We start from the raw sequence: 23,454 nt of genomic DNA on the forward strand, positions 1-23,454 counted from the left end.
TGGGAGCATAAGCTTTCGTGGGTAAGAACCTCACTTCTTCAGATGAAGTGAGGTTCTTACCCACGAAAGCTTATGCTCCCAATACTTCTGTTAGTCTTAAAGGTGAGTGAGGTTCTTACCCACGAAAGCTTATGCTCCCAATACTTCTGTTAGTCTTAAAGGTGCCACAGGACCCTCTGTTGCTTTTAATAATAGTTTAGTTATATATTATAGACTTATAGAAAGAGACTTTCTAAAAACGTTAAATGTATTACTGGCACGCGAAACCTTAAATTAAAGTGAATAAATGAAGCCTCGGCACACCACTTCTGAAAGGTTGCCGACCCCTGCTCTACACTGACACTGTGTTGACCTAACTACATTGACATTGAGTCTATGGCTCTCGTGGAGGTGGAATTAAGGCAGAGTAGCAGGTGACTTATGTCAGTGGGAGCAAAATTTTAGGCTTTGTTTACACAGGAACTTTGTTGGCAAATCTTTTGTCGTTTGGGGTGTTAAACCCCCCCCCCCGAACAACAAAAGTTTTACCGACAAAAAGTGCTGGTGTGAACAGTGCTTTGTCAGCAGGAGCACTCTCCTGCCGACAAACAGCAGCTACGGTGCGGTGCGTGCCTTTCAGTGGCACGGCTTGGCTGTAGTAGCACATCTGTGTCATTAAAAGCTGCGAAGTGTAGTAGATGCTTATATAGTTAGGTCGACGTAAGCTGCCTTGACATCTACCTAATACTGTAGTATAGACCAGGCCTAGGTTTTAAGTCAATTATGCGCCAATTATCTCACACTGTAGTATTTGGAACTTTTAGTTTGCATTTCCAAAAGTAGGTAGATTTTCAAACTATTTGCAGGTCAATACAATCCTCACCACTGTGGGACCTTCCATCTGTACAGTTTGCAAACATTCATAATATTTTCCCCTGAATTAGGAGGCTCTAGAAATGGGATAACAAAATGAACTGTTTAGCAAGTTTGTTTTCAACATTTTCCTGTTCATCAGAACTGCTGAAGCTCAGATTTCTGAATACAAATTATAGCTGTGGTGGTGTTCCTCCTATTTAAAATGCAAAATGTATGTATGAACATTTCTGCAGTACATTCTCTGGGGTCTTTGTTCAGAAACATGCTGCACAGAAGCCTACAGAACAAGGATGAAGATCTCATCAGAATATCTCACTTCATATTCACTGGCTGCACAAATCCTGACTTAGTGGACAGTCCAAATTATGAAACCTTTGTGTATCATACATACAACTAGAAATGGGGGGTATGACTATACAGCAAATAAAATCCTGCGACTGGCTCATGCCAGCCGCAGGTGTCTAGTTGCTGCGTAGACATACCTGGGGAATACTCAGGAAAAGTGATAATCAGTTCCATGAGTTACATTTGCATACTAGTTCTGAAGTAGGTAAGTATTATCAATATGCATTTTTCACCACACCTAATACTTTAATGGCCCACAAATTTTTTGTTTTGGCCATTTTCAAAATTAACCTATGTAAAGTTTCATTTATAACCAAATAAATTTAACAAATGAAAAGATATGTAAAAACAAGAGCATTTAGTTACTCAATTTAAGACATACAGTAACCTTTTATATAACAGAACATTATACAACACACTCTAAGCATCCAGTTTACTGTACTAACATTCTTTATTATTTTTGGCTCCCTTGATATTATATAAATTCAAAACAGCAGGGCTCCAACAGCTAAAGAAAGGTAGGCAAGGCTTCAAAATGTTTTATTATTCCTGTTTGTCTCAATCTTTTCCCCTCTTCTAGCAAGCTCCTTTCCCTCCTTCTCCCAACAGGTGTGAGGACAGTCTACCTCACTGCCTGTTCCACGCAATGGTAGAAGTGGCTGCCCCTGCTCCTATACAGGAGACTTTTTCCTCCCAGCTTGTCCTTTGCACTCTGAGCTAGGGACTGAGACGCTGTCAAGACAAGGAAGGGGACAAGCTGAAAGACAGAATGCCCCCATATAGCTGAGAGAAAGGACTCTGCTTAACCAGCCTAACTCCTCAGCAATAACTAGGAAAGCATCCTCCAGCAACAGGCAGGAAACATATGTGAGTATAAAAGTTTTGGCTACAATAGGAAAATTGCAAAGCAAAACTGTAACTGTAATTAAGCACATATCCCTATGCAAAATGGCTCCACTATTTATGCTGTGGCAGAACCTAAGTCCAGAAATAAGTTTTAGCCTTTGGAAATCAGCTCTGTACTTTGTTCTTTTTGTTCAGAATGCAAAATTCCAAGAACCACAATTGTCACTGAAATAAATATTATGATACCACAGAATGACATGTTTTGAAACATCTTCAGTTAACCAGAGTATCTAGAAACTTTCAGAGCAGAAAACAATTTAAGTTAGATGAAGCTATTTGTCACTCAACAGCCTTGCCTACCCACCCACCCCCCAATCTGGCTAGTGGAGATGGAGCAGGGTCCTTGGTCAGGGCATAGGCCTGGGAGCTAGGAGACCTTACACAAATCATTTTTCTCTGTGCCTCAATATCCCCACCGCCCTGTTTATTTAGATTGTTAATCTGTCTTGGCAGGGACTGTATCTCATTTTGTCAGTTACTGTTCCTAGCACATAAAGGGGTCCCAATCCTACTTAAAGCCTCTAGGTACTACTGTAATAAATAGTAATAGTGCAGTCATTCACCGCAGAAGTTTCTACTAAATGAAAGGGCTAGTTACCTTGCCTTTGTTAATTTCAGTGTGACAATGGAGTAAAAATAAGACAAGAACTAGCTCACTGCAGGTGGAGGAAAGAAAGTGAGGGGGGAATGAGAAGCATCAAGTGTAGTTTCAGGGGAGCTGGGATGCACATTATCTGTTTTCATATATAATGCCTCGCTTTATCTGCTCATAGACCAGTTATTATAAACCCACTCCAAACACTTTAAATGTATGTAACTTTCAAATATTTGTTCATAGAAAAATACTATTAATTCATTTAAAGCAACTGATGAGATACTCTATACTCCAATAAAACCTCATACACATTGCTTTTTTGTTTAATAAAGCACCAGGCTATTTAAAAGAGCCAGGCCATGTTGGTCTGCTTCAGGATACTGGAGTTTCTTTGAAAGCCTTTCTACTAACACACCATCAGGACTGCTGTATTCCTCTGTCCACTTTTTTAATAAGGCTGCTAAAAAAAAAAAAGTATCAGAGGGGTAGCCGTGTTAGTCTGAATCTGTAAAAAGCAACAGAGGGTCCTGTGGCACCTTTGAGACTAACAGAAGTATTGGGAGCATAAACTTTCGTGGGTAAGAACCTCACTTCTTCAGATGCAAGGGAAAAAAAAAAAAGACACTGCTGCTCAGGAACTAAACTTCTGCCACTGAATCCCTAGTACCTGAGGTCAAATCCCAAGGAGTTACCACAGGAACAGAGTGTACCAGCACACAGGCCTTTGAAATTAAGAACCTTAGAGGTGTCAATTGTCAACCTGCTCAAACAGAGGAAAAGGGGTACCGGGGAGGCAGAAGGCCAGTGGACAGGACACCACGCTGCGGGCTGGGTTCTATGCCTGGCTCTGCCTCCCACCAGCTGGATGACCTTGGGCAAGTCACTTCACCCCGCAGCGCCTCGCTGTTCTCCCCCAGCCTTTGTCCATCTTGTTCCTGTCTATTCAGACTGGGGGTGGGACGGGTGGCAGCTAATGCCAGTGTCAGCAGAGTGCTGGGCCGGCCCTCTCGCTGCAAGGGCACCCGGAGGGGGAAAGGGGGTTTAACATCCCAGGTCTGATCTTCGGGCTAGGCTAGCTCAGGCACGAGGCATCCACGGCAGCCCCCGCCCCCGCAGCACAGCCACGACGGAGGAGGGGCCGAGCCGGCGGCCTCTTGCCCGCAGGGGAGGGGGGCTATAGGTGGAGCGGGGCAGCGCGTGGCTCCCCCCACCGCCGCGCGCGCGCTAGGCGAGCCGGTTAGACACATCTGCGAGGCCCCCCGCGGGCTGACCAGCTCCCGCCCCGGGAGACGCCAATCCAGACCCCACCCATCTGCAGGGGCTGGCTGCCCGCGAGGCGGGGCGCACTCACCGCTCCCGCCGGGGGTCGGAACAGCCGCTTCGCTAACCCCCGCGACGCCGCGCCAGCTGACGCCGCCATTTCGCCCTGTCCGGAGAGTCAGTCACTTACTGCGCATGCGTGGAGGCGGGGCTGGCTGCGCCGTTACTAACGCGAGCCTCCGAGAGAGACCAACTGCCGGGGGAGGATTGCGTGACGTGCGACCCGGCTCCGAGCGTCTCGTGGCGCGCCAACGCAGTACGGGGAGCGGGAAAAGTCTGCGGCTCACGCGGATGTTGTTCCCTTCCCCCCTCCCGTTCCAATGGGCTGGTCCGGGGAGGTGGGGGCTGGACCTGCTGGCAGGTGAGGTCTGTGGCGGCGGCGGCTGCTCAGCTGGGCCTGTGGAGGTTTATGCGGTGTCGCCTCTTCCTGGGCCGGGCTGCGCGCGGGAGGCTCTGGGTGAGTGCGGGGGCGCCAGGGGCTGCTCAGGCCCGTAGGACCCCGCGCGCGGATGGGTCTGGCCGTGGTGAGACTCTGAGCGCGCGGCCTGTCCAGCCCCGTCACTGGACCCGGATCTGCCAAGTGCTGCTGAGGGGGTTCTGCGCCCCAACCTGCTGCCCGCAATAGTTTAAAATTCTGCCACTTTTATTTGTCAGATAAATGTGGCGGCTCCAGCGTGGCCTTGGGGAGCACAGGCCACTGGCTGCACAGAGGTGGGAGCTCACGGTGCCGCTTCACCCCCTCCCCCCGCGACAGGTTTTCCCCCTCAGCTGCACCCAACCCTGACACAGTTCAAGGACCGGCCCTGACCCAGGATCACCCCAGGTCCCTACCCCCCCACCCCCACCATGTGAGCAGGCGGGATCCAAGTGTGGAGGGGCTTAGTGGAGTGGGATCCAGGTGTGGATTGAGAGGGCTCTGTGTGGGGCAATCTGGGTGCGGGTGGCTCAATGAAGGATACAGGTGCACAGGGGGTTCTGGGTGCAATGGTAATGGGACTCTGCAGGGGGGTCCAGGTGAAGGGGGTGGGGGCTCAGCAGGGAGATCTGGGTGTGGGGGAGATAGAGCTTGAAAGGGGGTGTCTGGGTTTTTGGGGGACTCAGTGGGGGGGTCTAAATGGGGGGGATCCAGGTGCAGCTGGTTGGGGCTTGGTAGGGTGGGAATCCAGGGGTGAGTGGCTCGTTGGGGTGGTCCATGTGTAGGGGAGGGGGTCTCATCTGGGAGGTTATGGGGGTGGGGTGAGAGTCTGGGTATGAGGGGGTCTGGATGTACAGGGGTTGGGCGGATGGGGGAGAAGCTCCCTATGTAGGGATCCCTCCCCCTGCAGCTGAGGAGCGATGGGCGCAGGAAGCGGGGGGAGAGTTTGCAGAGATTCCTGCAACTGGGGGAGTGGGTCTAACCCAGCCCCAGATGCCTTACTGGAGAAGAGGAAGTCTTGGCCTAGCTGGGACTAGCAGCTGAGCCTAGCCAGAGTAGGAGCCACTAGCCAGGTCTTCCCCAGTCCCACCCTCTGCCCTACAGTGATTTACCTCTCTGTGGATGCCCTGGGCACCTGAAACATACTGTTTTAAAGGGTTACGTGACTGATCTTGTGGCTTCCCTTTGCTTTCCTGTCAGAAAGTCATTTTTCTGCGAGGAAGCAAAGAAATCTGCAGGGGACATACATTTTGTGCATGTGCAGTGGCACAGAATTCCCCCAGGAGTAACCAAGGGACGTAGGCGGCGCAGTGCAGCATGCGGGCCAGTGGACGAGCCCAATGCTCCTGCCGCCCAGCACCAACCCAGCCCCGACTGCAGGAGGACTCACCGCAGAACAGCTTCTTTGGGGGCACTCAGGGCAGCCCCATGTCAGACTGTCCCCAGCTCCCTGGTTACAGTGTAATAATAATAATATATGGAGATATACCTATCTCATAGAGTTGGAAGGGCCCTTGAAAGTTCATCAAGTCCAGTCCCCTGTTTTCACTAGCAGGACCAAGTACTGTCCCTGACGGGGTTTTGTTTTGTTTTGTTTTGCCCTGGATCCCTAAATGGCCCTCTCAAGGATTGAGCTCATAACCCTGGGTTTAGCCGGCCACTGCTCAAACCACTGAGCTATCCCTCCCCACTCTGAGAGGGGGATACCCCTGTTCAGACCCTTTCTCTGCCCCACATCTCCCAGCTGAGCATTCTAACTCAGTGTCCTCTCAGCCTTTCCAGGCTATTGTACCCCTTTCAGGAGTGTGATTTGTCTTTCACCTCACTTAAAAAAACTACTTGCTTACAAAATCAGTCATAAAAATACAAAAGTGTCACAGTACACTATTACTGAGGAATTGCTTTCTTTCTGATTTTTTATCATATAATTATAAAATAAATTGATTGGAATAAAAATATTTTACTTACATTTCAGTTTATAGTAAATAGAGCAATATAAACAAGTTATTGTATGAAATTTTAGTTTGTACTGACTTCGCTAGTGCTTTTTATGTAGCCTGTTGTAAAACTAGGCAAATATCTAGATGAGTTGATGTACCCCCGGAAGACTTCTGTGTACTTGTGTTACACATACCCCTTGTTGAGAATCACTGCTCTAACTCCTGGGCTTGAGCTAAAAGTTCAGGTGTGTGGGGGGGTACCAACTCATCCTCCTTTGGTCGATTTTGAATGGGACCTGATCTGGTTGTCAGCCTCTGAGTACATGTACAAGATCAGGCCCTGCATGTGAAATAGGCCAGCAAACGCCAGAAGGCAAATATTCTCCAGGTTCATGAATTACTCTGGAATTTGGCAACAGAGGGTCCTGTGGCACCTTTAAGACTAACAGAAGTATTGGGAGTATAAGCTTCGATAGGTGAATGCCCACTTCGTCAGACGCTTATGCTCCAATACATCTGTTAGTCTTAAAGGTGCCACAGGACCCTCTGTTGCTTTTTACAGATCCAGACTAACACGGCTACCCCTCTGATTCTGGAGTTTAGGTGAGCGATGGATGCCCAGATAGGTGCCACAAGTGGAGAGGCTGAAATATAGATGCGGAGGGGAACTTTTACCCTGAAAACTTACTAAGTGGGTTTAGGCTCCTTTGTGATCCCCCAAACTCCTGCCAAACCCTGCAGGAGACTAACTTGAGACTTAGGCACCTAAATCTGGGGTTTGGAAGTATTTTTGTGCATCCAGCTAACACTTGGACTTCACTACAGCCCTTTCCATGGCGAAGTAGCCCACCCCTGGCAAGGGCAGAGCTCCCATCCCACTCCTCTCTGTGGGCTAGCACTGTGGTAGACTCGCAGTGTCGAGGGCGGTCTGGGTTTGCAGTGATGGGGCCAAATCAGTACCTAGATGGGCCACAAGCATCTTAACACAATTAACAAATGCTTATATTGGAGGGCAGGGAGGAAATGTGAGGAGAGGTCCTAAATCCATCAGTTCTACCCAACTCTGTTATCACTGCACAGTGCTAGAGCAAGAGCCCTTGAACTCCATTGTACTAAAGTCTTACATATATGAGTTGCACCATAACCAACTTTGATTTGGAAAACCAAAATTAGAGTTGATTGCAGCAGGGTTTTTTGCTCCTTTCATTTCTGTAAAGAAGAATTTTAGAATCAGACCCTGCCCCATGTCATGGGACAAGGATCTGAAATATCTGAAGGACTGGATTGTTGGTCTGAAGCTCTAAGAAAGGTGGTACCATCTCCATCATCACCAGCAAAACCTGTTCTATACTTCTGCCTTATCAGAGAGTTCTGATTTCACCTATGATCACTTTAAATAAAGATGAAATGTTCATAATTAAAAATTCTAATCTAGCAAATTAACTGGTTACTAAAGCAATCATTTCATTTTTAGGTCTAAAATTACTTTAATAAAGAAGCTGCAGTGTCCTATTTTCTAGGCAAGTGGCTAAGTTGTACCTAAGTCTGCTAAACTGATGGTAAGTAAATCTCAAAGTTCGGGGCATCTTTCAGTTTTTTCTTGATATGCTACTATGCTAAAGTTCTTCCTTGTAAAGATTTTTCGGCATCACGATTAATTAACATAACAAAACATTGCTGGTATTTAAAAGTTGGCTTGTGCCAACACTTTTAGCCATGTTCACTTTCCATTTTAAGGAAATATAGAATACTTTTTAAGTATCGTTGTGTTATAAGTATGGCATTTTAGAGGTCCTGAATGGCAGAAAAATATTCTACAACCAATAGAACTTCCCTTTAAAAAAAATCTAATGTTTTAGAAGAACCCTTCAACATGAAGAATATTTGCTTTCTGATGTAATAAAAAATATGAATATATACAGTATTTGGTAATTGAGTTGTGTGAACATCTGCTTAAACACATTTCAAAGCCCCTGAAACTCTGAAGATTTATTTTCCTTTTTTAACATGAATTTTTTTTTTTTTTTTGGAAGTACTTGTTTTGGCATCTTTACAAGAGAGGACAACAACTCATCATATTTGTTTAACACGCAGCAGTGGAGGTGGGTAACTACACAACTTCTTTTATCATATATGGACATTGGCAGTCCAGTTTTCAGTGGACATATTGACGAATTTTAGATTGTGTGGGCTTTGGGACAGGGATGATCTTTATTAGGTGCTGTACAAACACAAAAACATTAGGGTCTAGGACTAGGCCTCCTAGGTGCTATAGTAATACAAATAATATAGTTGTGATCCATGTTGACAATCTCCACAGAAATACATAGGTCTGAAATAGCATGGAGATGAACTTCTCTTTCCCCTTTAATTCTGTACAATACAGTGGCCAAATTGGGTTAGTGCCTGTCTATTTGACTCCCACTGAGACCACATCTTTCACAAGTAGTAAATTAACTGTCTTCAGCTGTATAAGCAATTCCCTCCACACTATTCTGCTTTAAATTGTATTTCCTGTTGTACCAGAAAACTCTCTGGACTGATTCATGGAGCACTGTAGATACAGCAGGTCGGACCTCATTGCTCCACAACTCTGCTTTTGTGTGGCCGATTAAAAAAATGACGTTGCAATGGAGAGCCAAATGCAGCCCTGTTTTAAATAATTTTACCAATAGACAATTTTTTTTCTTTGCAGCAGTTATTCCTGCAATACACATCTTACTTTCAACACTCGTAAAGAAAGAATCAGCTTTTTGTGTGTGTGGTTTTTTTTGAAGGAAGGGTGGGGGAATAGTTGAAACTTTTGGTCTTAGGAGAAGAAAGCAACTCAAAACTAACCAATAACCCAATCTGTTTTCCATCTAAAGGCAACTTTTATAGCATCTGGATTCATGCTTTTACTTTTATTTATATGAAGTATATAGTATGGCAAGGTTCCTGGGGTGCAACCTGAACTATGGGACTGCTGAGCCTTCAAACTGGGCCCCCCACTGTGATGTTGTTGGCAAGCTAAAACCTGTGGCAGGCACTGCACTTCCACAAACATTCACAGGCACGGACACAACCAACCGAGTTACATGAATGCTCCCACTCACTCATGAAACAACAACAGAGGCTGCAGCCAGTTCCCCCCTTGCTTCCCAGCCTTGTACCCCATAACTGTACCATCTTGCCCTGGTTAGAAGCCTGACCAGTGTAAGTTCATTACCAAGTCCACCCCTCCTTGGATGTGGAGAGGATATACACTAGCCATTATAAACTGAGCTGAGATTTCCCAAGCACTTCAACCAAAACACACTGTTTTAAATAAAATATAAAACAGATTTATTAACTACAGAAAGATAGATTTTAAGTGATAAGTAGTAAGTGTAGAGATCAAAGTTGGTTTCCTAAGGAATAAAATAAATTCACAGTCTAAGTTCTATAAAGTAAACAGGGTTGGAATCAAGCAGTGCCTCATCCTGAGAGATGGTACAAACAAAGTCTGAGAACTTCAATACACAGGCTGGAACTCTCCTCCAGCCCGGGACCAACCTCCTGTGTTCAAAGTCTTTGTCCTCCAGATGTGTTTCCAGAAGTTGAGTTGTGCGGGGTGTGAGGCCAAGTCATGATGTCACTTCCCCTTCTTTTATATTTTTTTCCAGCTTGCTGGAAAGTTCTATGCTTGTGACGTGGGGGTCCACTGCCATTGGTCAAGCATTCTCCATTGTCTACAATGCTCTCTCAGAAGTCTTCTGGGATGGTCACGGGAGCATAGATTCTCTTTATATTAGCATGTTTGGTTACTCCATTGCTTTACCTGAAAGACTGGTTGTGGGTGTTCCTAACCTCACAACATATTTCAGTATCACACACAGCAAAACTTCATAACCTCACATACAATGATAGCACAAACAATCCAACAGGATATTAATGTTCAACAGATCAAGACTTTTAAAGTGATGCCTTACAAGGCATTCTTTGTACAAAACATATCATAATTATATGATGGTGAATATGCAGGTTCCAGGGTGCTGCTTTGAGGTACAGAGTGCAAAATATAGTGTCCAGAGATCACCAGTAGGACTGGGGCTTCATTATATTAGTTCTCTTCCCCAAAGCACTTACAACACAAGACATTTTCAAGTTTTTAAAATTTACCAAAGTGCCAGTTATCCCCACCTGCTCACCACCCTAGGCATCATTAAATGGTTGGGGTTTTTATATGTGTTACACCAGCAATGGGACTCCTAGAACAGGTACTGGCCTTATGGATTAGTTATTGTACTTGTTTCCATGCTTGAGGAATGAAATTGGCTTTCTGAGGTGCTATGCCCTTTGTCTACTGACTGGAAGTAATTTTATTATTAAATAATAGATTGAGTAAGGTTAATAAACTTTAAGACCAGAAGAGTTCATTGTGATATCTAGTCTGACCACCAGTATGCATAACTCAGGTAATAGAATGCTCAGTGGTTATGCACTGAGTCCAACAGCTTGTGTTGAACTAGTCTATACCTTAAAGACTCCAAGTAATAGAGAATGTACCACTTCCCTGGTAATTTGTTTGTGGTTAATTACCTTTACAGTTAAAAATCCATCTCTTTAGTTCCAGTTTGATGCAGAATCTAAAATAGAAATACTGAATCAAGTATTAGATGTGGTTTTGATAGGTGCACATGTCCATGTTACCTACTGCCATCAGCGCCCTCCCCTAATCATTGGTACTGCTGACATGACTTTTTTCCCCCTATTAATCTAAAGGTGTCTCCATGAATAATTTAAATGATCCTCCAAACTGGAATATCCAGCCTAATCCAAGGGATAATGGTGGTGATGGCAACAAATGGAATTATGCTTTGTTGGTTCCAATGCTGGGATTGGCTGCATTTCGTAAGTAATAATTTTAATAATCAGATTTTTCTGATCAGGCCCAGCATTCTAGTGGAAATACATCTTGCCCTGTAGGGGGGGGGGGGGGGGGGTCAGAACTGGCTGCTGAGTTCTCTGGAACCAAAAGGTTCATGCAGCATTACACTGCTCCAGCAACCCCTCTTCTGTTCAGCTGATTGAAGTGGCATTTCCACAATCCAGTGGAAAGCCAAATGCAGCCATCCTTTCTAGGTGGAGGAGGGTTATCTCAGAGCCTTTGAAGGAAGAGGAGAGAATTTGGTGAATAACTCTACTTGGGGGGGGAAATAAAATCAGGTTCTACAAATATAAATATTCCATAGCCCATAATGTACCCCAGACTTGAGAGCAGGGAAGGGATATGTGCTTAAGAGGACTGGTATGTGCAGGTAAAGGAAGGCTAATACATAAAAACACACATTTGTCTACTTGGGGATATGATAGAGGTCTATAAAATCATGAATGGTGTGGAAAAAGTGAATACGGAAGTGTTATTTACCTGTTCGCATAACACAAGAAATAGGGTTCACCCAATGAAATTAATAGGAGGCAGGTTTAAAACAAACATAAGGAAGTTCTTCTTCAAGCAACTCACACTCCACCTGTGGAACTTGCTGCCAGGGGATGCTGTGAAGGCAAAAAGTATAGCTGGGTTCAAAAAAGAATTAGATAAATTAGTGGAGGAAAGATCCATCAATAACTATTAGCCAGGATAGTCAGGGACACAATCCCACAAACCTAAACCTCTGACTGCCAGAAGATGGGACTGGAAGACCGGGGATGGATCACTTGATAAATTGCTCTGTTCTGTTCATTCCCTCTGAAGCATCTGGCACCAGCCATTGTCAGAAGACTGGGCAAGATGGACCATTGGTCTGACCCTGTATGGCCATTCTTATGTTTTAGAAATGTAGATTCATAGATTTTTAAGGCAGAAGAGAACATTATGATAATCAAGTCTGATCTCCTGTATAATATAGACCATACAACTTCTCAGTTTTGTGGAACATCTGAACTGAAGTGAATTTCACCCTTTGTCTTTGGGGAGAAAAAAAAAGTTACTACTAACAGTAGCAACTCAACTTCTTTGTGAAGTACTTCAATAATTTTGATTATCAATACTATACATATTTTGTTTACGTGTGAAATTTGTTTTGTGTATGACAGGTTGGATCTGGTCCAGAGAGTCTCAGAAAGAGATAGAAAAAGAAAAAAAAGAATATTACAGAAGACTAACATCTGTACAAAGAGATCTTGAATCAAAATATCGTGACATAATCACAGAAAATCGTCGCACAGTCGCTCACTTGGAGTTGGAGCTTGAAAAGGAACACAACAGAACCCTGAGTTATCGTGAAGCCCTAATCTCCCAGAGTCGCAAATTAGTAGAAGAAAGAAGAGTTCTAGAACAGGAACGTGACAAGTTAGAGCAAGAAAAACAGGTTCTGCGGCACTCAGGGGCAGCAGGTGCCTTGTACCAAAGTTGTCTTGCAAAGGAAGCACAATGGCAAAAGAGAGCTAATATTGTAATAAAAGAATTTGAAGAAGCACTTTTAGAAAGACAAGATATCTACTGCAGTTTTGTGCTGCCCAGAAACCAGCGACTAGAAATAGAGAAAAATTTGCTAGTTAGAGCAGCAACTGATCCTGTTGCTATGGATATAGAAATGGAAAATGGTTTAAAAGATATTTTTAAATATGATACATATTGTGGTAATGTGCTGAACACAAACAAACGTCAAAATGGAAGACTAATGTGGCTTTATCTCAGATATTGGGAACTAACTGTTGAATTAAAAAAGTTCAAGAGAGTAGAGAAGGCCCTGTTGGAAAAATGATGTGTGGGGAAAGTAGTGGCATTTCATGCACTACGGCACATGTAGTATATAATGACTCACTGGTATTATAAAGCTGCATTTCCTGTAGTACATTCATCTATTTTTCCCCCTCCTCATTGCAACCACATTTGCACTACTCCCATCCTTGAGAGTGTCTCCACAGTTGGTGCCTTTCCATTGATGGGCCAACCACAAATGCTCACTAAGCAGTGCAGTTTACCCTGAGACTATGTCAACTGAAAGACACACTTTGTGTTCACAGCCAGGCTAGCAGAGAATGCTCCCAACTCCTGATTTCATGCATGGCAGTGCAACGGCATCTTTTTGTGCAACAAAACTCTCAGGAAAGTACTCGGAAGTGACGGTAATAGTGAGATTTCTTGTTATATTATTTAGGTGTGAGATGCTTTCTCTGTACCAATGAAAAAAGTGTGCAATCATGTTTTCAAATTAGATTTGCATTGTTTTCCATGCTTGATGTGCAAATGTCACTTTACGCTACATTATACATAAAAATATTTGCTTGAAATACAAAGACAGAATGCTATTTAAAATAATACAGAAGGAAAATAAAAACAAAGACTTTGATGCTTACTGACAGTGATAATGAGGGCATGATTGGTCTTAAATCAGGATTACATATGAGTTATAATCTAAAAGTTGCCACTTAAAGGGAATTCATACAATGGGAAAGTAAAACATTTAATCACTTATTTTTCCTTTCAGGTCTAGGTTACCAGTTTGGATTTTGCCCACATTGGTATTGCTGAAGGCCCTATTGCATTGACTGATTGATCTCTAATGGGTTGATTATTTTAAGCCCATCTCTGTTAGACAGATATCCACATCATAAAAGCCATCGTCACATGCAGCAGAGATTTCAAGGATTGATTGGATGTAGAGACTAAGCAACTCTTATCCTTATAAGTAGTCCCCCCAGAGCAAGTGTGGGATTATATTACCTTGGCTCATGCACAGTGAGGAGTTGGGCAGGGAGCAAAACCATCTCCTGGATTGATTTTGGGGAAGTAACTGAGCAAAAGAAATTATCATGGAATTTTCTTCCTCGACTTCCCTCATCTGGGTATTTCAGTCATGGGGTAATCTGACCTCACTGTAGAATTAAACAAGAAATTACTTATTCACAGACAAATAAAAATAACAGCAAAGGACTGCAGAAAATAAAATATAAAGGCTTTCGTTTTTCAGTCTGTCCTGTTTAAAGTGCCTCTTGAAATGTTTGTTCTCCTGCAAAAGGAGAAAACATTAATCACTTACATAAAAAGCAAAAGGAAAATGGATATACAGTAACTGAGAAGTAAAGTAACTGTTTAAATTGATTTTGTAGATATGTTTATATCATTGTCAATTTCTATTAAATATTGTTTACATTGCAGCAAGATGAGCAGTAACTGATTATTTCAGAATTAATTTTATTGATCTCTAGCACTAATACATTATAGCATAATGTCTAACATTAGGTAGAAAATGAAATATTCTAAAGTGACAATCTTGGGCTAAATTTGACTCAAAATAAAGGTTGTATAACAACTGTCATTTACAGAAATGAAGACCAACAGAAGCATATCTATGGATATTTTCCAAATGCCAATGGTTCTGTCTATCTGTGTTCTTATAACTGCACCACTATAATAGCTGGCTGCCTCCCAAGGAATAGAGAAAATACAAAAGACTAATGCACTATACCAGGGTTTCCTTTGTACTTCCCCTGAGGTACTCAGGCAGTGGGTTTTTCATTTGTGTTTTAACTTGATTTGATTTTCTCCTATGGATTAACAGCATTGTGCTACTTCATAAGAACCTGAAAGTTAAACTACTAAAATCCAGATTGGAAGTGATTTGGGCCTCAGTCCTACATCAGGACCCACTATCCCAGACCCTTGCATCCACACAGAGTACCACTGGCACAGGCGGAGGGATCCATTCTAGTAGATCTCCATGTAGGACAGGGCCCAGGTCTTTTATGTCAAATCTGAGATAAATACAAAGATAAAAAATGAGCACCCATTTCTGTTTTGAGAGACTGCCATTTGTTTGGTTTGAATTAAGACACAAGCCACACCCTGCGGAGTTTAAAATTAAGTTAAAGAGTGAAAAGTAATTTAAAAAAAATTCTGTTTTAATAATAGATGTTATTTGTAACTTAAGTAAGGATATCAGTTTTCAATATTTTTATCCTGTCAATGACCCTTTTATTAATTGTAGGTACCGCTCCTCTTAAGGTTAAAAGAATTCTATTTTGATAAAAATGAGAAATATATACCCAATACACACACTAAAGCTTTGTAAATTTGTAGTACCTCTTTGAAAAAGGCCAAAATATTTATCATCTTGGTTTATATTTTTCTATAGTTTTATCACTGATACCAACTCAAAAACATTTATGAAGAGGACAGAGCTGATAGGGCAAAACATTTTTCAGTTTATATTAGTATTTAAATTGTGTCAGTGTTTGGTTTATTCCTAATACAATGTTGTGAGGTAATCAGTGTATCAAAATGCCAGTTAGTAAAGTAGAGCTATTTTTGTAAATATAAGATTCTTCAAAGTTACATTTGTTTAACATTAGGTTAGTTAATGAAGGCAGGACAGTGGCTCAGAGGGGAAGTCCAAAAGCACATAATAGATTTAGGAGCACAAGTCCCCCTGACTTTTAATGGGACTTGTGCTCCTAAATGTCTTAGGCACTTTTGTAACTCACTCACTCTGTCTCTCTCTCGCAATAGATAAGGTTGTGTTGGAAGTTCCACTGTAAGCTTTATTTTGTCCCTCGCACTTCAAATTTTGATCTGGGGAAGTAATTGGCAATTTGATCCCTGCCAATAGATGACATCAGCTGGCATGAAAAAGAAACTCTTCAACCAGTCAGTTAGTGTATTTGTTACATAAGGCCACTTGCCTTCCACCATGCTTCCTCAAACAGCCCATTCCCCTCCTCCACACACCCTGGCTCCCTTCATGCAATCTCCAATACTCCTGACTCGTTCCTATGGATCTCCACATCACCCCAACCCACCCCCAGTGTTCAGAGGGTCCATGGGGGCCCCCCATTCCCTCTGTGAGCCTAGTTAATGTCAGACTCAGTGAGCCAAAATAGTCTAATTGAGAACTGACAAGCCTACTAAGCCTCTTTGGGGTGGCGGAGAGGGCTGCCAAATACTCTCTCTTCCTTGGCTCTCACTGTGTCCCATCCCACACAAAGTGCCCACTGCCTCTCAGCTCAGTCACACTCCTCACACTATACCAATTCCTCTGTCTTGCCCTCTTTTGTATCTTGCCCTGTCCCCTCTCTGCCTGCCCCACAATGCCTCCTAACACCTTTCCTCTCTCATGCAACCTAACTAGACTGACCAGATCCTCTGAGCCTTCACTCCTAGGCTTCCAGCTGTCTGTAGCTCCAGCACCACTCCATCACTTCCTCAATATTCTGAGGATTACATAATAGTAGCTAAACAAGAAGAAACTGTGAGAATAATCTAATGTGTATATTGCATACATCATAGAGATGCTGGTTGCAGCTTCATTGTTAAAGATGCATTGAGAGTTCCTTTGTAAGTCATGTTTTGACACAGCCTACTCTCATCCCTAAAATGTTATAGGAAGGAGCTATTACTATGAAATATTGGAAATTAATCTAAGGGAGGAGCAGAATTTTTCTATTAAGTTTGGTATCAAATGTTAATGTAACCCTAACCTATGATTTTTTGGGGAAGGGGTTGGAGGTGTTATTTGTTTCATTTTATTGAATGTATTAATTGGTTCTTGTATTGCACTCAGCAACCTTATCTGAAACTTAATAAAGTTTTATGTTTTGGGATATTTAGAGGATTTAGAGGTGAAGTTACTATCAACATTAGCCTAATCCTTCTGTATCCCTATAATAAATAGTTTCTGGACCAGTATAGGTAGATTGAAATAAAGTACCTATGGGTGCGTGGTGGGCTAATATTTTACAATATGATACAGAACACGCCGCTGATTTCTAGAGGAAGTGCGCCCATGTAACTCTGGGCCAAATTCTGCTCCAAGAGTTCAGAGACCAGAAAGCATCATGTGCTGAAAGACGATGTCACTGAATGTGCAGGCAGTGCAGTGAGCCTGAGGTGTACGGAAAGCCAGAGTAAACACCTTGTCATACATGGTTGCTTGGTTAAAATATTAATCGGTATTTGTGATAGGTTAGTTATCTGTAAGACAATTAGCCACATTGTCAGGTAGTTCAAGCTCAAAAGTGTCTATTTCTTAAATATTAATGGAAATGTATTAAATAATGTTGGGGAGGGGTGTGCTTTCTTTTCAGAGTTAAATAGAAAGTATATTGTTTGGGTTTAAATTCCTTCCTCAATCCTCTTTGTCTGGTGCTGTCTCCCCCTGCAGCATATATAGCTGTGATCAGTGTAGAGTCAGAAACATTTCTTCACTTACTGTGTACATTACCATGCACACCTATGATTCTGTATATACTCATTAAAGAAAAATGACAGGTTATTCATGACCCACACAAATAACCAAGAAAGACAGGCAGCCAGTAAACATGGTTTCTGAGGAAATTTGGGGATCTAATATTGGCAGGTGCCATCTTCACATTATCTGTCCTTGGAGATATTCCAAAGTATTTGCTTTCATGAATCACTGAGTCTCTTGAAACAATCTGTTTGTGCACCTCCTGGCTTCATATTTACCTATTAAAATAGGATTATAATTAAGTCACAGGTAGCCTACTAATAGCTAACAAAAAAGTACTGCCACAACAGAACTTTGCATGGTATTATAATTAGAAAAATGTTAGTTTCGCATGTGCATACTGAAATTACACTCAGTGTGTAAAATGCTGTCCCAAATTTCTGCCTGTCTGGTACATACCTATGTCTGCATGTATTAAATGTAAATAAAGACTTGGAAAATCAAAACAGTTTATGTGCTTTTGATCAGAAGGGCACTGATGTACATAAAAGGCAGCATCCTGAAAGGTATCTCAAATGGATCATTTTTAAGGGTTTACCTTTCCAGGTTTGGTATTGTTCTTGAGGATTGCAGTTGGCATTCGTCTCTGTGGCAGACAAATCATGGGAGGGTGAAACCAGTGCTCCAAACTGCAGGTTAAAACTGCCAAAGTTGAAGTTACATCTTCCCTGCAAGGAGTAGGAATCAGTGGCTTTGCAGAGGAGGATGCTAGAAATGGCTGGAACATTTTCAACAAAATGGATTTTGTTGAAAAATGCTGTTTTGTCTAAGCTAAAACATTTCATGGAGATGTATTGATTTGATGGGAAGGTTTTTGAGATCCAGGGAGAAGTCTCTGGTCATTTCCAGAGAGAGAGGGAGACCTCTGAACTGAAAACCTGACCTTTTCAACACAATTTCTTTCTACTAAAATGTTTGAAAGGATTTGTTTTCATTACAATGTGGAACAAAAACAAATTTTAAAACCTTGAAAGTTGTAGTGAATGGAGTTACTGTTCTCCAGCTGGCTCTAGAGAATGCGGCTTGTCAGGGGACTGGATCTGGGGAACTTAGTGGCTGCCTCTGCTAGTAGTAACTTCCAGGTGGATTTTTAACCTGGTCCAAAGGGTAGTATGCCACACAATGGCTGCTTCCCAACTTCACCTCTTTCTGACCCCCGCTTCCAAAGCAACAGAGTCCAAGTCATGTGCAGGTGAAGCAGTGGGGCTTTGGTGGGGTCTGGGGAAAAAGAAGTATTAGTAAAGGCACTGCCCTACTCTCTTTCTCCTGCCCCTGTGTATTTTGCTCCCCTCCACAGGGTGTAATAGAGGGGACCGTGTAGTCCGAAGTATTGACACAGCCTTATTTTCAAAAGTGGCTTTAATTTGAGATTCTTCCGTTTCTGGATGTCTAGTTTGAGGCACCTTGTGCCTGATTTAGAGAATTGCTGAGCATCTGCAGTTCCCACTGACTTCATTCAGATCTGTGTTTGCTCAGCACTCCTGAAAATCAGTCCCAGGTGTCGCATGTTGGGCATCCAAAGTCGGTCTCTGCTTTTGAAAATGTTATTAATGTTTCTTGAAGTATACGGTACGTATACCATCAGGGAGCAGATGCATAACCTTGTGCAGACAATTAACTATTTTTCATTTTCCAAGGAGAGGTTATCAGTAGCTGAGCAGCTACTAGCAGATAGGAGATTAATTCGCCATTTCCTTTTTGTGTGACCATTTCTGCTAGAAAACCCCAGAAGAATTACCAAACGATCGTTTGGTAATAAATATCCAACAATTTGTGATATTTGGTTACCAATTTCATCCCAATACACTCTAATAATCGGACACGTCCACCTTATATGCATGAAGTCGCTTCTTTCACCACAATTTCTTCAACATTTGTCCCCATTAAATCTCTCTCCATTGAAACAGTATCTTAAAGAAATTTTCTGTTATTGTGCTACAGCTATTGCTGGTCCTCTTTTCCAGATCAAACTTCATTCCTCTGGGGTGATGTGTCTGTGCAGTGTATCTATCATATATGGACATATTTTGGTTAGGAAAGTTGTCTGTAAAGATTGATATAAATTGGTTATATAGTTTTTTGTTTCCTAATTGACCAGACACTTTTGCTTCTATTAAATTTAGTTTTCTGTATTTTTTTCTGTATTTCAGTTTTTCTAGAAATTTGAGAACTATAATGCCTAAATTTAAAGTACTTGTACCGTGGGAGAGCAGGCCAATTAAAATGAGCTTTGATCTCTAAATAAGTTAGAAAAAGGTCTTTACTGAATAGCTGAACAACCATATATATTCCATTTTTAAAGCTTTCTGGGTCATGCTTAGGGGTCAGATCTGGATTATTTGCAATGGATGTCCTTAGCAAGAGAAAAGCATGTACATTATCTATAGTTCTATCCCAAACCCATAGAATAGCCTTTGCTAAAGGATATGTATAAATTTCTGGAGGGTGTGATTTTTCTTTTTTCTTTTTCTTTTATTACTCCATGGTAGCCTAGCAATGTTTACACTGTCACAATTTTCTTGTTCAATAAAGATGAAGCGCTTGGCTGAGTTAGTGTGCCTGCAATCCATTAGTGCTTTGAGGTGGCTGGCTTGACAGTACCATAGAATATTCGGAACAGCTAATCCCCACCCTGTTTCGTGGATCTGCACAAAGTACTACACTTACTCACTCTTGGTCTTTTCTTATTCCATATAAATTCTAACAACATCCTCTGTAATCCTGCTAGGATTTTATTTGGGATGATCACAGAAAGATTTTGAAACAAGAAAGGTAACTTTGCTAAAATGTTCATTTTGAATGGTGGCTATTCTTCCCAACCAAGCACTCCAGATCCTTTTTCATTTGCAGAAGTAGTGGTTTGACATTTAAGTCATAGAGCTCTTCTAGCTTGTTTGAGATTTGAATTCCCATGTATTTTATGTTTGCAATATAGTTGTAGCCATGTTGGTCCCAGGATATTAGAAAGACAAGGCTGGTGAGGTAATTTCTCTTATTGGTTCTGTTGGTGAAAGAGACAAGCTGAAGCAGAGCTCTGTGTAAGCTCAAAAGCTTGTCTCTTTCACCAATAAAAGCTATCTTACCAACCTTGTCTTTCAAATGTTTTATAATATTTGTTGCCCGTTTGTACTCAAAAGTTTTCTAGAGGAATGACTTTTCAGTGTCTGGCAAATATATAGCTAGCATTTCAGATTTTGCACAATTTACTTTAAATCCAGATACTTTCCCAAAGTCATGGATTTCTTTAGAAATTAATTTTAGGGCCTGTGGCAGAATTTTATTAATATCCCTGGTCAAGTTGAGATTTTCTAAGAGATAAGCAATTAGAGTGAAATTTTCAACCCCCTGCACAATGACTAAGCATATGGACTTTGTATATGGGAATAATATACTCTGGGGGACAGAAAATTCCCCTTACAAACTCAGGAGCAGTTTTACAGGTGTACAAGGGTTGGGGAGACCCACTGTAAGGCCTCTTTGGGCATGTCTACACAGCAAAAAACAAAAACAAAACATGGCTGGACGTCTCAGAGACCTGGTCTACAGAGTTGGGCTCATACTACAGTGCTGAAAATAGCTGTGTAGATATTCAGGCTGAGGCTAGAGCTCTGGCTCTGAAGCCCAAGTTGGGGGATGGGATTCAGCATTCAAGCCCAAATATCTATACAGCTATTTTTATCCCTTTGAGTCCTACATTGCTGTGACTTTATGATTATAGTGCAGCTTTAAGTTTGTGTTAGAGTTAATTTAATGTCCCTGGTTTGGGGCCTCTAGGCATACGCTTCAGGTGCAGACCTTGTATCTGACACCCCTCTTGGCAGTGGGGACCCGACAGTCCAATAACCTGGGCCCTGAAACTATACTGCATCCCCCAAGCCTCCCCAGCACCTCTTGCTCCTGCCCCAGAATCCCACTGAGGGCGTTACTGCTTTGGAGGTACACGATAGTGAAAGCAAATAGACCCAGGCTTTGCAAAAGGTTTCTAACTCAGTTATTCTTTACTTCAAGATAAAGCACAACAGAGTACATGTCAGTTAGAAAACAATAAACACCCTGAACATAATGCCCCTTACTTTGGCTCACCCTTCACTTGGGCATTCCTGAGGGGGTCCATTAGAGATCAGGTAGGCAGAGTTTCTTCAGCCTCATCAGACTCCTGCAGCTGCTCTCCTCACCTTAAGCTGATGAAAATGCCCAAAAAGCCAAGTTTCAGAGTAACAGCCGTGTTAGTCTGTATCCGCAAAAAGAAGAACAGGAGTACTTGTGGCACCTTAGAGACTAACAAATGCATCCGAAGAAGTGGGCTGTAGTCCACGAAAGCTTATGCTCTAATAAATTTGTTAGTCTCTAAGGTGCCACAAGTACTCCTGTTCTTCTTTTTGCAAAAAGCCAAGGAAGATCAACTCCTGCCCTTTTATAACCTTCCACTCTCCTCTGTCATATGACCTCCTGGTCAGCCTCTGCCTGTAATCACAGACCCCCTACCAGACAGCTTTGTTGCCAGGCAACTTCTCTCCTGACCAATCAGTTCTCCTGGGTAGGTGCCAGCCTTTTGGCTAAGGGTGGTTCCATTTCAACTGGAGAGCACTTAAGTTAACAACACTTCATTGTTAGCCCTGTGCCACTACTTATTGGAATTGCAAACTGACATGTATGTAAAAGGACAACAGAGAAAGAAAAAAAATTCAAAATGGATTCTGCAGTCTGACATAGACATTTTCCAAAAGGGCTATAAAGAAAAGTGAGATAATCTAGTGAAAAAATGTCAAAAGAGTATGTGTAAATTTGGGAAATCTATCAATATTCAGTTTATGAATTCTGTTTGATATGGGGGGCTCTTTATTTATGTCTAACACTCTAGGACCTGTCCTTTGGCTACACTGTTGCTTCTCAGATGCTGATTCCTAGAACATCATTTATACATAGGTAGTGTTTAATCTATTTAACATTTTATAACTTTTAGCCATAACAGGAAATATAACCATAACCTCAGTATTAAGGTAGAATAACTTCAAATGCATGGAATGTGTGACAGTCAGCTATGATGATCTGTTGATAGAATTGATGTGAAAGCATATGAGGCACCTATTGAGATTTTGCAATAGAGTGCAAGTTTGATGAAGCTGGGATATGTACTGCTTTTTAGTATCTGTTGGAGATGGAAATGAAAGCTTTGTGGAGCATGGGCATATATTATTGACAGTGTTGCGTGTAGGCAATGTGAAAGTGGAAAAAACCACTAATCTTTCCTTTTACCGTATTTCCATTCTTCTAAGGTTTTGAGGGAATGAATTCTGTCCAGCCGCAACCTTAATTGCCACTACAGTAATTTTTTGGGGAAAAAAATAAAAACGTTTTCTTTTGTCTCCCTTGGGTGATAGGGTTGTTTGATTTTCAGCTTTTTAAATATTTGCAGTATGACTGACTTTTTCAGAAACATTGTAACTTGATGCCAAATCCTACTTGCCTTAAACACATGGGAAATGCCATTGAGGTCAATGATAATACTCACATGTAGATAAGGTGAACAGGACTTGACCAGGGTAATTGGCCAAATTTCAACAAATTTCCAGCATGCAGTAAGTCCAGTTCCAGCAGGTGGCAGTCTGGTATATTAATGTAGTGTGAGCTTGAGATTTCTTGGCATATGAGCCACTTCTAAAACCGAAACAAATGTTCTAGATTTGTTCAGTACAGGTTTGTTTTTTTAAAGTAGTAATAGATGTTTTGTACAGTAAAATGTATTCATTTAATTTATTTGTTGTTTGTTTGTAACGCTGTCATTGGAAAGTTATGATATGTTAGTTTTGAGGGCAGCAAAAAAGAAATGTATAATTTTGAGCTATAATGGTCCCATTTTCAGCT

General features: G+C 42.0%; 2 protein-coding genes across 4 annotated transcripts in view; one reads left to right on the forward strand and one right to left on the reverse strand.

Annotated features, from left to right (window-relative positions):
- SDHA (succinate dehydrogenase complex flavoprotein subunit A) overlaps window positions 1–4,178 on the reverse strand; it is a 33,296-nt gene extending 29,118 nt beyond the window's left edge. The window contains exon 1 of the mRNA XM_034761394.1: window positions 4,053–4,178. Within this exon, the coding sequence (XP_034617285.1) occupies window positions 4,053–4,121 (69 nt within the window). The 5' untranslated portion in view covers window positions 4,122–4,178. The remainder of the gene's footprint in view (window positions 1–4,052) is intronic.
- A 45-nt stretch (window positions 4,179–4,223) lies between these two features.
- Window positions 4,224–18,035, forward strand: CCDC127 (coiled-coil domain containing 127). 3 transcript variants are annotated; one of them, XM_034761396.1, is made up of 5 exons: window positions 4,224–4,478; window positions 7,851–7,935; window positions 8,410–8,478; window positions 11,120–11,248; window positions 12,434–18,035. In XM_034761396.1, exons 4-5 carry the CDS (start codon window positions 11,128–11,130, stop codon window positions 13,102–13,104), a joined length of 792 nt encoding a protein of 263 aa, XP_034617287.1. In that variant the 5' UTR covers window positions 4,224–4,478; window positions 7,851–7,935; window positions 8,410–8,478; window positions 11,120–11,127; the 3' UTR covers window positions 13,105–18,035. The 3 variants fall into 3 exon arrangements, with proteins under 3 accessions (XP_034617287.1, XP_034617288.1, XP_034617289.1); XM_034761397.1 differs by having other exon boundaries at window positions 4,224–4,382; XM_034761398.1 differs by lacking the exons at window positions 4,224–4,478; window positions 7,851–7,935; window positions 8,410–8,478 and having other exon boundaries at window positions 10,298–11,248.
- The last annotated feature ends 5,419 nt before the right edge of the window (window positions 18,036–23,454 follow it).

Source organism: Trachemys scripta, chromosome 2, assembly GCF_013100865.1.
Source record: "Trachemys scripta elegans isolate TJP31775 chromosome 2, CAS_Tse_1.0, whole genome shotgun sequence".
NCBI lineage: Eukaryota > Metazoa > Chordata > Testudines > Emydidae > Trachemys > Trachemys scripta.